This window comes from Fusarium venenatum, assembly GCF_020744135.1.
Source record: "Fusarium venenatum strain MPI-CAGE-CH-0201 chromosome Unknown EDB82scaffold_1, whole genome shotgun sequence".
Lineage (NCBI taxonomy): Eukaryota > Fungi > Ascomycota > Sordariomycetes > Hypocreales > Nectriaceae > Fusarium > Fusarium venenatum.
This window is the reverse complement of record NW_027072129.1, coordinates 7,952,195-7,967,369: the sequence shown is the minus strand read 5'-3', so window position 1 is coordinate 7,967,369 and position 15,175 is coordinate 7,952,195. Positions and strand designations below refer to the sequence as shown.

Genomic DNA, 15,175 nt, shown 5'->3' with positions numbered 1-15,175 from the left:
TTGCCACCACAGCAAGCCTCCGACATGCATGAACAGTAGCATCAATGAGCAATGGCATGTTCCCTCAGGCCTTATTGAGAACGTCGACCTATCCAGTTTATCAAAGTCCGTCCAACTAGCTAGTGCGCCGGTGCCACAAGCCTCCCGTGGCACTAGTATCCCATTGGAGGCAATCATAACAACCTGACGACTTGGGCAATTTTGATGGGAAGATGTATCCGATTGGGAGATCTGCCCATGGGATTCTCCAACTTCACGATGTTGACTCAATCGCCTTGCTTATATACTTTTGACAACTTAGGGGCATTGAGCTCGTATCTGCACGCCTCTTGATCTCGATGGTATCGAACTCATATTGAAGAAGCCAGTTTTCAATGTAACCGCCTTCATAGCAAACATGAATGATGTCGACCAAGGACCCAACTTGAGCATTCTTGCCGGTGTCGTTTTGGCTTGGCCAGCGATCCTAGCTCCTGGCGGTTTTCACAACCGCTATTTGGACTAAAGACATGTGCGCGCCCTGTCGCCAGCCGTGCGTCCGGGACCCTTGAATAGGTTCTGGGGACCAACGACCAATAAAACAGAGCCAACAATGATGTTGATCGGATGAAACGCTCCGATAGGCTCTCAGCTTCTCCAGTACAATTCGTGATGGATTCGCATTGCTCTCTGAAGTACCGTGTCTTGAAAATAATCTACCAGCAAAATCGTGGATATGCCAGCGAAGCTAATTCTGAGATAGGCAAGAACAAATGTGGAAGATGGGAAGATTGTGGCACGAGTTATGCCCATATCAAAGTTATTGGGTCTTAGGTAGAGGGTCTAATGGTCGATGTTACCTGCTTGTCTGGCCCTTTCGCCACCCGCCTGTCAACAGGGGTCCAAAACCTTTATCGCCGATCGTCGCCGTTTCAAGCGTCTCGACGCCCATATATTTGTCGCACAATCAGCAATGACGCCATGACGACGATTATCGCTTTTCTTGCCGCAACACTAACAGGTTGTTTTCGCTGATGCTATCCAAAACCGCTGCCACACTTACTGTACTTAGTCGGAGCGCCGAAGCAAGGGCGGGTGTGGCTGGTGAGGCGGTTAATAATGACCATACAGTAACTTTTGCAATTAAGGCTTGAAGCCAAAGCCCCGATGTTTAACAATGACTCTTTTGATGATAGTCGGCCAAGATAAATTTTTTTAATCTGCTCTTCAGCTAAGCACCGAAGGCTGTTAGTGTCTGGATAGTACACTGGAGATGCAAAAGAACAATGTACCTCGGCAGCTTCCATATGATCAAAAGCATTGTACTACATCGTAGGTATCTTTTTGGTTCGAGAACGAACAGCTCACTTCCTGACTAAGTTTCACTCCGATTTCAGCCTTGTAGACTAACAGCAGCAAAGCCTGTCCAAAAACCGTTGGAGAAGTTGGTAGGGTGCGTTGGGCCTCGACTTCTCATCACATGCCTCTCATCAGTGAAAGGTGGCAAATGTCAACCGTACTGCAGAGAGTTTAAAGCTGACGACTTGCACAGAGTCTACTTCCGTTTTAATTGGTATGTCACTGTCACTACCTAAGTCTTCTACGAATGACATCTGTCGACACCGGTGGTGGCATCAGACCGACGAAGAGTGAAAGCCCTTGCAAGACAAACTATCCGTTTGCCAGACCAGTTGATGATCCTCAAACTTATTCTATATGCCCTCAATACGCCATTTTCCTTCAGCGTAAAGGTGAGGAAGCAGGCAACATGACCACGTGTGGCTGATCCATCAAACTTTTAAAAAAAAAAAAAAAAAAAGACGTCGGATCAAGCACGGAAATAATGTGGTTGTTGTAATGAATCGTCATGGTTGTCTCTTTGGGACAGCCAAGCTTATTGCCAGGAAGCATTCGCTCATGTTAGCGTATAGTCAACCTCAAACCAACGACATGCATGCCATGCCAGTCAGGCTTATCATACTACATACAGCTTACCTAGTTATCTACCAGTCCGTGCCTAAATCTAGTAACACTACTCACGGGTAATACCATGAATACCTACTTGACTGCAGCTCACGCTCAGGCATTTGGAGTGGCAAACAATATCTGTTTGACTTAGATATTGGCATGCCCAAACTAACAGCAACTATAGGCAGAAACCACACCTAACTGTTCGTTTGAACAAACAGTCATGCCAATTGTTGTCATCAGAATGCCTGATACGACTTATTCTGTTGTACATGGCTCTATTATAACCACCGAATCAAGTATTGTTAGAAATGCAATAGCCCTCGACACAAATTTCTGATTGTAGCAACAAGACAATTGAGAATGGGCGATATCGGGCACTCCGTGGCGCATGATTCATTGAGATTGAAAAGAACGCTTCATATCAAAAAGAGTCAAGCGTGCAAGGCACCTTTCCCTCCACAATAGGGTTATGAGTGATAGACAAGTTTCCCACCTGGGTGCGTGATAGTCACTGCATGATATTCCTAGTACTGGCTATCATGTCTTAAGCTCATTTCCTCGGGCACCAATACCAAGCCGAAGCCAGGATGGCGGACCCCTGGACAGCTGAGGAGGCGATATGTCAAAATTCGATACCTGGAAAGATGCACAAGTTTGAAGGTTTTGGAATCGTGGGGCGGATTTGAATGTAGTGTCCGGCTAACGGCAGTGTATCCTTGCCTCGAGCTTCGTTCAGGGTCATACCTTGTGCAATGCTTCCAAACACCACTGCATCTGTTTGGTAACGCAGACATCTCATTAAACACGAGTGTGTCGATATAGTATTTAGCATGGTAGAAGGGGCACGGCTAACTCCGGCTTCGGGCTTGATCATGTCTTTGTTGGCTCCATTGGGGTGTCGCTTAACATAGCCGACATGCTTCGAGGGTCTGTGGTGTATGTCCCCTCATAAAGCCGTGGAGCCCTAAGGTAAACAGTATGGACTACCAAAGCCGTTTGACGTTGTTGGATTGATGCAACCCCATGCCAAACAGATTTCGCTCTATTGGCGTCGATGTTCCTTCTAAGATTCTTTGAAAGTGCTCATCCTAGGCTCGTTCAAGTAACTGCCGCAACTCGACGGAGCCTGGATGCTCTCAGGACCGAGAGGGCTTAACACCCACTCCTTCGAGTTCCTCAATAGAGACCTTTAGCGCAGTGAGCCAATTCGTAGGCGTGTAACCTAAAGGTGGCCACGGCGACATAGGAGACGCCAACTAGGTATGGTTTGAGGGTATTGATTTGGCCAATGTTAGCTGTCACTCTTGCCACTGAGAAACAAAACACGATTTCCGACTCAAAGTAGATTCGACGTGACTGTGGAAAATGAGCTGTGATTTAATCTCTTGATTCACTTACCCTTGGAAGGATCAAGACAGGGCTTAAGGACGGACCGTTGAACGGGTAATAAGCGCTCAAGGCTTACGGACCAACATGGTGCTGCCATTTGCCGCGGTCATGGTGCCATTGAGGCGCTCCAGAAGAGTCTAGACGTGCTCCCAAAAGCACAAGTGTGTTTTACTCGCCCGGATGCAATGACATCCGTGGGCTTGGTGCCATTTAGGGCCTGTTTTGATCGTAGGGATAGGGTTGACTTCAGCTAGACATGGATTTTCACCATGCGTACGTTAACGGCATCATAACCCGCCAACTCTGTATATCTGCTCAGGCTCTGTGGCTGAGACATTGGTGTTGGTGTATGAGGACTGATCATACTACAATCCAAATTCAGGTAGCTTCGTATGCCCAATACCATGCACGCGCACACTGTACTAGGGCAGGCAATTCTTGCAATCATCGTAATGTATGATCAGACTACCCGATAATCTGACTGTTCGTCGTTCTAGGTGTATTTTATGGACCACAACATGATAGAGTCTCTGCGTGCGATGACTGCATCCTGATAGCAAGTGTCAACAGATGTCCCATTGCATAGCTGGAAATAACATTATTTCCCCAATGCCGCAGCTGGGCATGTCTGCCACGCCATGAGACTTGTCGATTCACCAGCTAGCACACAAGTGTGGAAACGTAACCTTCATATTTCATCATCAAAGGCTACCTGTTATAATCATGTCTAAACATGGACAAAGCCTCGCAGGTGACCGTAAGAAAGGCTCGTCGATTCCGTGACGTCTAAGTAAACCTTGTTGTACATTCTCATCCTACCACTCGTTTAATCCTTCTTCAAGGGCAAGAATGTCTCCTCAATACCATCCGCGGTGATAATGAGCATTTGGAGGTTGTCGCCAACTTCGATGTGTCGCTCAACTGCACCATCAAAGGCGTCCTTGACAACGGTCTCAACTTCAGTTCGTGTCAAAGGACGTCGTTCTCTCTCCTTCAACTCGTGACCCTCTCCACTTCCGGGAATGTACTGGTTCTTGAAGTTGACCTGGTTGTCGAGGAAAGGCATGATCAAACTGCCCGCAGCACCACCTGCACGGCATTGCTCCCTCTCGTAACTTCCTACGGGATCATACGAGTATACAGCGCCCTTACCCTCCTCGTCCAGACCGCCGAGCATCGCATGCGAGTAGTATGGGAAGAATCGCTTGCCATAAAGAACTGTAGAGAGACGCTTCGCGCAAGCGTTGACAGACATGGGCTTGCCGTGGCGGTAACGGTAGATCTTGCAGATGGTGTCGAGGTGGTCGCGGAGGGCTTCGCCGTCGGCGGCAAAGCCAACAACTGATAGAACTAGTGTGGCGTCCTCTTGAGATGCGGTTGTGCCACCAATTCGGAACACCTTGGGGGACATGCGAGAGTTGATGCTGTAGCCGCTGGTGTGGCGAGTGTCACCAGCCATGATGGTGAAATCGGCGCCAGCGATGGCCAGAGTTGAGCCACCATTGTCGGTGTATCTTATATGAGTTAGCTGTGAGCTCCGGGAATGCTCAAGGAAGGTGCCTCACGGGTTGAATCGGTGTTCTCGAAACTCTCCACTGTTGGTCTTGGGAGCATCGGAGAACGAGTAGTTGGGTCCGTTCATCAAGGGATTCTGGCTAAACATGGCAGCCATGATTGCAGATTATGTTGTAGAAATAACGACCGTACGGAGAGCAGAATTGTTTTTGATGCGCAGGGCGATAGAAGTCGATTTCGGTGGTTGATGATGTTAACGTTGATGTTGCCTTATCACTGACGATAGAGCTGAGGTTGAGACGCACGCGTCAAGCTTGCAGCCTTGCCCACCTAACCTGTAGAGCTGGGGTAGCTCCGATGACTAAGCCGAAGCTCGACAGGGGTTCACCTCCTAAGTTCACCTAACAACAATCGTCATTTAGAAAGTCCCATCTAAGGCACATATTTGTTGACATTGTTCTATCTGAGTTTACTGCCTGATTTACTGTGTTTTGAAGCGGTCGCTCTGCCTGCGTATTAAACATGACAGGAGACATCCGCTCCAAAGCGCTCCAAAAGATAGCATCGCTATCTGCGAATAGCTCCACGACATCGTTTGACCGATCCGATCTCGACCGACTGTGTAGGGCCTGTCATGCTGGCGCGAAGAGCAAGGACTATGTCAATGGGAATCAAAATAGAAACTCGTTAGGTCGAGTACCTATGGTAGGTTGCCAATGGATTGTACATATATCATAGTGGAAAGTTGACATCTGTAGTCCATCCGCGAATTCGAGGTCCTAATCGCATTGTGTAAAACGGCACCCAAGATCAAGTCGAGTCAGAGTGCGCAAAGGCTCTCTTACCAGTTGTTTCCATACATCCTCGAAGCCCACGTACAATTGTTCGTCCCATCGCCCTTCTTTCGAAAGATCGATCCATCTCCTACCGAAGCTTTGGCCTTTCATGTGACAGGGGCCCTCCTGGCTCTTGGTATCAACTACGACGAGCTTCAAGAGACTGTCACTGATAAAATCTGGTCTTTTGTGAATTCTTGTAGACGAGTCACTGAGAGTATCATTTCTCCCCAAGCAGGGGACCCCGAAAATCCCCACCTAGAAGACGCCATTCGAACTGTAACAATCGCTGTGGCCTTGCTTGGTTTTCTCGATGCGGCTGCTGCCCAAGCTGACTTTTGGAGATCTGGCGGACGGCTGGCATTGATCAAGAAGATTAGAGAGATCCTTTCCGAGCCATTCTTGATCGCAGTGGAGACAGCGCTATCAACAATTCGCAACTGTCACAGCCAGGACCGCGAGGTCAAGGAATGGAAGAGATACCTGCGACACTATGCCTCATCAGGCCGGCCTTTGGGAGCTATGCTCTTGCACAAGAGCTTCGCCCATTTTGCCGTTTCTAGCACTTCTCTAATGGTGAAGGATCCTGCTTCTTTGCGACAGTCTCATGTGCTTGACATATACATTTCCCAGGGCGAGAGCCTACGTGACATTGCTTCAATCACTCTGGAGGCCGACTTCAAGACTGCTGAGGACTATGCGGCGTTGGCTGTTGAGGAAATTCAATACATCGAAGGCGGTGCGGATTTCATCCGCATGGGATCGCCTGATCAGCAGAGTCTTGCCTATGCTGTCAAGGCTGCGGCCCTCATCTCTTACTTGAACTGTGCTCTCCTCAACGAAGACGCTGCTGATCCTGAGATCCTCATGAATTGGCTACAGGAAACCTTGGATGACTCTGTGCAGATGGCTGATCCAACTCTTGCCTCTGTCACGCTTCGATGCTTGGCTTTGATCTGCCAGATTTCGCCGTCATTCTCGTCCAATGTTAGTCGTATCTTGCCCAGATTCATTGTGCAGGATGCACCTCAGAAGAGTATTGTTACAATAGCTTCCAACAGCCTTGCGTATGCTCTCAAAATGCTCTCCAAAGATGCAGTCATTGGCACACTCTACACTCTGGGCAACGTTCTCAGCCCTGGATCAGACCAGGGATTTGCGAACGACCAGATTGACGGTACAGCAAGTGAAACAGGGCTGAACCCTATTTACGCCAGGCGCCAGTCTATGGGGAGTTCCATCTCCCTTCAGTTGTATGGCGAGGAAGAAACCGCAATTGTCTCTGGCAACGTTGTGCAAACTATTTGTGGAATTGCTGCCGCTTTCAAGGATGAGAAGATCACTGCTTTGGCTCAATCGATGCTGCAACAAAAGCTTGAGAAAGTCAACACAGGTGTAGATGCTCGAATCATCAGCGGTGCAGCTGCTCTAGCCCTAGAAGGCGGCCAGCTTGAGTTCCGATCGTTGCTCAAGTTGTTCAGCAAACTGTGCCATACTGGAGTTGTCGAGAACCAGTTATTCCTGCTTGAAGCCGTATGCTTAACCCCCCTACTATGTTGACCTGTGTACTGACTGGCCACTGCAGGTGAAAAATGCTCGTACTTTCATATCGGCCAATCTGCAACGCGATTCGCAGCTGTTCGATATCTACTTCGAGTACTTGCTTGACGACATCATTGGACTTGGTGATGTCCACTCTTCTGGCCATACTAAGGAATCTGATGTGCAAATGGCTGCCAAGGAAATTGCTGAGCTCTTGCACCCACTGGCAATTTTCATGTCCAGCAACGATTTCGCTTCCAACCCCATTACTGACGACGAAACCTATTCTCTCCTCAGAGATGCTTGGTTCAACATCGTTGTGCATGGCTTTGCTACCAACACAGACCGTGGAAAGCAATACTTGAGGGAGTTGCGTATGATTGCGATCCACTCACCACCTCTGGTGGCCGAGCAGCGAGGCGAACAGGTCGAAAGTGATATTGAACTCAACACCGTTCTTCGACGAGGTATGAGCAATGATAGGGAGTCTTTGCAGAAGAAACTCCTCAGCGAACTCGTACCTTCCAAGGCCAACGAAATCAGGAGCCTCAGCTACCGCAAGGTAATATTCCTGCAGGCTGCTTACCTCATGGAAATCCTCCGAGCCGATTCGGGTGACTGCACTAAAGTCTTGTCTTATTTCCTGGAACCGAGCATGGCCAAGGGTGATGTTAGCAGTGCCATGGAGGGTGTTGCTGCTGCTGTCATGGATAAGTATATCCAGAAGACTCAAAGTGGCATGGATCCTACCTTTTCTGCCCAATATGCCGCTGAACAGCTTGCTTCCATTTTCTGCAGCTGTTGTCATCGTATCGAGCGAGTTCAGCAGGCTGCTTTTGTCTGTGCGGACCGTATCCTTCGTGATATACCCTCAGCCCTTTGTCACAGGTCATCACTCTTTGCCTTGATAGAGTTGCTCTCTCTCATGTGGTCTAGCTGTCTGGAAGCAGAGACAGATGTTTACGCTCCCCGATCAACATTTACATCAGAACTCGGTGGCGTGACTGTGGAGCTTTCAGACGACTACGACTTCCGAAGATGGACGGTAGACATTCTCAACCGCAAGGCGAGGGCATGGGTCAATGCCGCCATCAACATTTCTCCTCTCGATGTTAAGGGGATTTTGCAGACTTATCTCTCTGAATTCAGCGACGAGGGAGCCTATGGTCATGTTTCTCTGGGAAGGTCGTTCGCCCTCGAACTCGGATCAACTATTCCTTCAACGGACAATCGCCTGCAATCTATGGATAAAATCGGTAACTCGGGCGTCAACACAGCATCTGCTTTTGTCGCGCAGTATACAACTCGCCAAGAGTATCGGTATGGCGAGACACTTCCAGACCGTGGCACAGAACTTATGAGCTTCATGAATCACAATCGTCGCATGTCATTTGCGCAGTCATCCGTGAAAGAGAGTGCTAGTGCCACTACTGCATTGGCTCACATTGAGGCTAGAATTCTTAGCAAGAAAAATACATCTACTACCGAGGTTCGCGACATACTCCGCAGAGCAGCAGCTCTTCTTTGCCGTACAGACAAAGACGAAGCCGCCGTGGCTCATCATCTCGTGAGCATTCCGTTTGCTCTCTTCACCAAACAGTCTATAAATCTTGGTGTTTCTCTGTGGCTTGGCGTGATCAATGAGAACCCGAGACAGGAGTCAAGGCTACTAAACGAAATTGTCCAGCAATGGGAGTTCACCCTTGGTCGAAAGGTCGGCCTTTTCAGCCCAACTTTGCACCACGTCGACCCATTCTTCTTGAAGGAGGAGTTTGCTCCTAGCGAGCTGGAAGCACTAGCTAAGAAGAAGCAGATTGTGCATGACATTCTTTCCCCCCATACTCGACTGCTACAGTTCTTTGTCAGCCACTACAACGCTACCAGGCTTGGCAGCCCTGATATCCAGAGAGTGTTCCTCCGCATGTTGGACCTTACGCTCGAAGCGATGAAGCAATCTGCAACCCATCCTATGGCCCGAGAAATTCGGTTCCAGCTCATTCTGTTTGGTCTGCGTGTCTTAAAATCTAGCACCACTCTTAAGCCTGCGGCACAATGGAGGCTCAAGGAAAGGATTCTCACGGCTGGCCTGTCTTGGTTCAGGTCAGCGCCCAAGTGGTCTTTTGGAGGCAACCTCCTACAGATGAAGACAGAGATTCGTCTTATTTCTGACGTGCTCGCAGCTTTGCAGCTCGTCTCCTTTATTGGCGCTCAGACTGTTGGCAATGTCAAGTCCCTGCAGTCGAAGGAGCAGCTCCTCGACCTTATGCTTAGAAACGAACAAACTCGTTTAATTGTCTGGGTCAACCCGCTCAACAACCCCAGTAACCAGGCTTTGACTCAACCGGCAGGCAAGGCACCAACTGAAGCCGCCCTCTTACCGCTTATACGCACTGCTTGGTGGCAGGATCCTGCCATCGCCATTGAGTTGGCGACCCGATTCCCCTTCCCTCGTCTACAACGCGATATCAGGTTCTTGCTTCTTACCATGCCCGAAAAGGCTATCTTTGAGCCTGAGGCTTTGAACCTGATCTTTGGCGGATTTCTTCCCGATGACGTTGGGTCCCAGCAACTGAAGGTATATTCTGTGTGTATTGATTGATATGTGCAACGCTAATATTCGATAGTATTTGTTGTACTGGGAGGCTGTGAACCCCGTAACAGCCGTCACCATGTTCCTGCCAGCCTATCAGTACCATCCCTTCGTCATCCAATACGCTATGCGTGCGCTCGAGAGCCATTCTGTGGATGTGACCTTCTTCTACGTTCCCCAGATTGTCCAGTCTCTCCGTTACGACAGCCTTGGATACGTGAAGCGATACATTTTGGAAACGGCCCAGTTTTCTCAGCTGTTTGCTCATCAGATTATTTGGAACATGAAGGCCAACTCGTACAAGGACGATGATGCTCAGATCCCTGACGAAATCAAGCCAACCCTTGATACGGTTATGACACAGATGGTTGACGGTTTTGCGCCCGAAGACCGTGATTTCTACGAGAGAGAATTTGCCTTCTTTGACGAAGTCACAGATATTTCCGGCAAGCTCAAGCCCTTCATCAAGAAGAGCAAGCCAGAGAAGAAGCAAAAGATTGAAGAGGAGCTGCGCAAAATCAAGGTCGAGGTCGGCGTCTACCTTCCTAGTAACCCTGATGGCGTCGTCATTGGCATTGATCGTAAGTCCGGGAAACCTCTGCAGAGTCACGCAAAAGCGCCGTACATGGCGACATTCCGCATCCAGAAGAGCAAGGGCGGCGTGTCTGAGGTGGACGAGATGATGGATGAGAAGGATGGAGGGGATCACGGAACTCCCGAGAAGACGGTCGAGGTCTGGCAGTCGGCCATTTTCAAGGTTGGTGATGATTGTCGGCAGGATGTGCTGGCATTGCAGATGATTGCTGCATTCCGAGGCATCTTCCATGACGTCGGCCTTGATGTCTATGTCTTCCCTTACAGAGTCACTGCCACAGCTCCTGGCTGCGGTGTCATTGACGTACTACCCAACTCGATTTCGCGAGATATGCTCGGCCGTGAAGCCGTCAACGGTCTATACGACTATTTCATCTCCAAGTACGGCAACGAGAACTCGCTTCGATTCCAGCGTGCTCGCAGCAACTTTGTCAAGTCCATGGCTGCGTACTCAGTCATCTCCTACCTACTGCAATTCAAGGATCGACATAACGGCAACATAATGATCGATGACGCCGGCCACATCCTCCACATTGACTTTGGCTTCTGTTTCGATATCGCTCCCGGAGGCATCAAGTTCGAGCGCGCGCCTTTCAAGCTCACAACTGAGATGGTTGCTGTTATGGGCGGTTCAATGGAGCATCAGAGTTTTAAAGCTTTCGAGGAGCTCTGCGTGAAGGCATTCCTTGCTAGTCGTCAGTACTGCGAGAAGCTGAGCCAGGTCGTCTCGCTCATGATGGACAGCGGCTTGCCCTGCTTCAAGCCAGAGAGTGTCAAGCACTTCCGCGAGCGCTTCGTTCTGGACAAAAGTGAGCGTGATGCCGCCAACTTCATGAAGCATCTTATCAAGACCAGTTACTCGAGCCACAGCACGGGTATCTATGACCAGTTCCAGCTGCTGACAAACGGCATTCCTTATTAGAGGAGGCACAAGAGGAGGCTTTAACCAAGGGCTGGAAGTTTTAAATTTCATTGTTTTCTGACGCCTGCGCAGGACTCCGCCCTGCTCTTCCAGGATGAGCGGTTGCAGACCAATATCTGCATCCGTGATTCTATAGTAATTAGCTTAGCCAAGCATTTTTGATAATATATATTGTACATCCAGTTCTTCCCGTATCCGACGCAATCAATGATCTTACCATGGTTGACCTGCAGGGTTATGTTAGACTTTTCAAATCTCCAAGGGTCTGGCCGGCAAGACTGAAAAACGAGTCCCTTCTCGTTCTCGCTCGAAGCAGGAAGTTAACCCCATGATCTCTGTTTGCAGCTGATCCCCAGCACAACTTTATTTCGGCTTTGCAGCGGACCCCTTGAGCATATGAGTCGGGGCGTTATAGCTAGTATAGTCGACATGAACAAAAGCTCTGTCGACAATGGGCACAGACTCAAGGAAGTAGGTGAGCACTTCGCTAAGATCGTGACTATCCTTGAGTGGTGTCGCAGCAGAGAGCACGATATCGACCTCAACAAACAACTTGTCACCGGCGTGATATGCGCGCAAGTTCTGGATCTGGCGAATGGCTGTGGCGAAGCGCATTGTCAGGTACAACAGGAGATTACGCTCATCAGGCTGAGCTGAGAAACCCGAGAGGTTGCGAACGTGGTGCGCCGACGTTTGGCTCCAATTCAAGATGACCACCATGGAGAGAAGCAGGCCTCCAACGGCGTCGAGCCACCAGATTCGTCCGTAGAAACCGACTAGAGGCAAGAAAACAAGGGTTAGTGCGGGTTCGGTTGTCACTGTATATGTCAACACTTACTAATAGGGAACAGGATAGAGCCTGTGTTAAAAATAACATCTGTCTTTGCATCTTCGGCTCTATAATTTGATTAGATATCTTTTGTAAACGAGAAAGCTGAAGCCAAACTTACAGTGCTTGAACACTCGAATTCTTAACGAGACGGCACCAGACCCAGCAGGCACCCTTGATGACAATGGTAGAAACCATGATCGCGATAGCAGGAACGCCCAATTCGAGAATAGGGTGCTCGGGGCTCATGAGGCGCTGAATACATTCGAGCCCGACCTGACAGAAAGATGTGATCATGATGATAGAGAAGACAAGAACACCAAGAGGTTCGAGCCTGTAATACTGTTAGTTTACTTCGCGTCTGCGCTCGGCAGAAACTGTCCAACTTACTTGCGGCGGCCGACAGGATAACTGTACTGGTCGTGATGGCTGGAAGAGATGAGACGCGTGGTTATCCATACAATAACAGTGCTGAGAAAGTCTAGCACAGCATCGACCAGACTGGCAAGAACCGACATGGATGGGACAGACATGATAACGACAAGTTTTCCGGCAAGGAGAACAGCATTGGCAATGAAGTTGACCCAGATAGCCAGAGTAACGATAGGATCATCACTATCAATTTCGGCATCTTCCAGCCATGGCAACAAAGGTTTGGGGCCGCTGTCGTCGTCCTTGCTAGCAGGTCGCGAGGGCTGTGCCTCGTTCTCTACATTATCATCGTGATCCTGGTGCTGAAGCAGAGGCAGGTTCTCAGAAGATCGGAAGATGTCCTGAGGAGTGCGAGCAGCAGGAAGTTTGGTGGAAGAGTTGCTGTGCTTGACGCTGATGGCGCCATATGATCCCGGTGTGATGGACGCAGGAGTCGAGTTATTGAGAGGAGAGGTCTCGGACGTGCTGGTCGAGGGCTCCTCGTTGATAGTATCCGGTACATCAACTGGTCGGAAAGCAGATGCATCGAGCTCTGCCTGGTACTCGTTAAGAAGATCATGGGGGATCGCCGAGTCGAGAAGAGCATCGATGTACAAGTATTGCTGAATCAAATCGTTTGTTCTCTCATAGTACTCGCGCCTGTTGGGTTTGGTTAGCTTGATCTGTGCGCAATGGCGCGTCTTCGATCTTGGACTTACAGATGCTTAGGCATAGAAACCAACTCTTCCTCTGGTCTCCAGTACTGCTCCCAGCGGTATCGAGGGTTACTTCGGCCAATTAGCTTGGCGCTGCGGTTCTGGGGACCGTGAAGCAGTTGGGTTAGTCGGCGCTCATCGGCAAGCAGTCTACCAAGCTCGTCGTTGTCGTGGCGGATCAATCCAGCCTCCTCATCGTCGCCCATCCAGAAAGCAGCAGAATGCCCAGGGAGGGAGCCGCTGAGGCTATGCATGCTCTGTTGGGAGCGACTGCGGATTAGTGACTGGAGATGGCCACTGCGCGTGCCGAGGGGATTGTGGCTATCATCGTTGGATAGGAACGAAGGGCGACGGAACTGGGCATGATTGCCATGCTTTGAAGGGGTAGTTGGAGAACTCATTGTCGTAAAAAGGGTTGTCGCTGTTGTTCGCAGCGACTTGCAAGAGAGCTGCGAGAAATTGGTCGCGGAGGCACAATATATATCGCCGAGAAAATAGGATAAAACGTATAGCGAGTCAGGTTTGAGATTCCCTGGGGTTATCTAGAGCGTTAAAGTTGAAAGTAGAAACAAATGCGACTATCCGATGGCACCTCAAGGCACCTAGTTGAAACGTTTCTCCGCGTCTCCGACCTGATGCTCAAACAGGACCCTTAAAACACTGAATAGATAGATGTGAGAGGAATTAGAAAAAGAAGGGATTGACATATAAAGTAAACAAAAAAAAAAAGGTTTCAAAGAATTGGCCGAACAGACCGAGGCAGACGAAGCAAAAAAAAAAGTAGATTTCGGAGGTTCGGAAACGGAGACAAAGAGCAATTGAGATTGATTAGATTCAGCTCGTCGAAGCTATCCGCCAACATGCTTGCTGCTCCGCTGCAAAGAAGTGCTACCCTGGCAGATTTGGCCTTGGCCTCTCTGATTTAAGGGTCCCTTGAGTCCAGAGAAGGTCTAGTGAGATCCCCTTGATGGGTCATTGTAACCTTTTTTCGGTTGTTTTAATGTTGTGCTGCCGATGATCCTTGAAGTAGAGAAGAGTGAGCGACCGATGCAATTCGTGCGCAAGTGGGAGTTTCGAAGTAGTGAAGAGTTTGTGTGAGTGTTTTATACTAAGGATCAAAGATGTTCTTCCTTTTGTAAATGGTAATATAAACGAATGCTGATATCTACATTATAGATGAATTCAATTGTTTCTCATGTTGGTCTTGCCAATATGGATCTACGTCCCAATAAGTGGACAGTCGCCTTAGTCAGCGGAGCTCATGATCTCCGTGGAAGGCAAGGCAACATGACCTCCTAGTCACCTCCTTCCTGCCTGGGTAGGACGGAGCTCCCTCGGCGGCAAGCCTCCACTATAAAACTCCAAACTCGAAACCTTTAGCCACTGGAAATGCTCCATCCGATGAACGAACGAGGCGAGGCAGTGAGGCATCATGAAACTTTGATTGGATCTTGGTCTGGCTGTGCTGAGGTTTCGATGGGACGGGACAATTACAGGGGCTGTTGCATTGCCCCTGGTTGCAGAGAAGATGGGGTCAAGGCCAGCCAGACCCTCATCAACACCATTGACAAGTGCCGTGAATACCTTATTTGTATGCTTATTGTGACTATCAAACGCTTTTGCAACCAGACTGTTCTCCTTTAATGACCGATTGGTAATAGCTCGTCACTGGTCTAACAAACCTGCCTGCCTACTTATACGAGATGCATTCCAGTCACGTATGCGGTGACTGAGTGCTGCATAGACTATTCGTCAACCTCACCAATGTCAATTGACGAGGCTGGTCTTGACATCAGCATGGAGAATAATACATGGAACGTGGTCAATTGATTGATTGACTGCGACAGACACTATTGCGGGAACGGCGTATCCGTCAATAGC

At 49.2% G+C, this 15,175-nt stretch overlaps 3 protein-coding genes across 3 annotated transcripts; 1 reads left to right on the top strand and 2 right to left on the bottom strand.

Moving 5' to 3' along the window:
* Positions 1-4,165: 4,165 nt before the first annotated feature.
* On the bottom strand, positions 4,166-5,011 carry EDB82DRAFT_543786 (nucleophile aminohydrolase; the record flags this gene model as incomplete). Its single annotated transcript, XM_025729415.1, has 2 exons — positions 4,166-4,853; positions 4,905-5,011. 2 exons carry the CDS (start codon positions 5,009-5,011, stop codon positions 4,166-4,168), a joined length of 795 nt encoding a protein of 264 aa, XP_025588642.1.
* A 272-nt stretch (positions 5,012-5,283) lies between these two features.
* On the top strand, positions 5,284-11,520 carry EDB82DRAFT_82458 (uncharacterized protein). Its single transcript, XM_025729416.2, has 4 exons — positions 5,284-5,559; positions 5,613-7,223; positions 7,276-9,807; positions 9,857-11,520. The coding sequence occupies exons 1-4, from the start codon at positions 5,377-5,379 to the stop codon at positions 11,336-11,338; spliced, it is 5,808 nt and encodes a 1,935-aa protein (XP_025588643.1). The 5' UTR covers positions 5,284-5,376; the 3' UTR covers positions 11,339-11,520.
* A 181-nt stretch (positions 11,521-11,701) lies between these two features.
* On the bottom strand, positions 11,702-13,695 carry EDB82DRAFT_472102 (uncharacterized protein; the record flags this gene model as incomplete). Its single annotated transcript, XM_025729417.1, has 5 exons — positions 11,702-12,114; positions 12,177-12,235; positions 12,289-12,501; positions 12,558-13,238; positions 13,298-13,695. 5 exons carry the CDS (start codon positions 13,693-13,695, stop codon positions 11,702-11,704), a joined length of 1,764 nt encoding a protein of 587 aa, XP_025588644.1.
* Between the last annotated feature and the right edge of the window lie 1,480 nt (positions 13,696-15,175).

What these genes read in the sequence shown, in the direction of transcription:
- EDB82DRAFT_82458 (XM_025729416.2), top strand. Translation starts at nt 5,377, where the DNA reads ATGACAGGAGACATCCGCTCCAAAGCGCTCCAAAAGATAGCATCGCTA. An exon ending in CGTTAGGTCGAGTACCTATG is followed by an intron (nt 5,560 to 5,612) that starts GTAGGTTGCCAA and finishes TGACATCTGTAG; the next exon opens with TCCATCCGCGAATTCGAGGT. An exon ending in AGTTATTCCTGCTTGAAGCC is followed by an intron (nt 7,224 to 7,275) that starts GTATGCTTAACC and finishes TGGCCACTGCAG; the next exon opens with GTGAAAAATGCTCGTACTTT.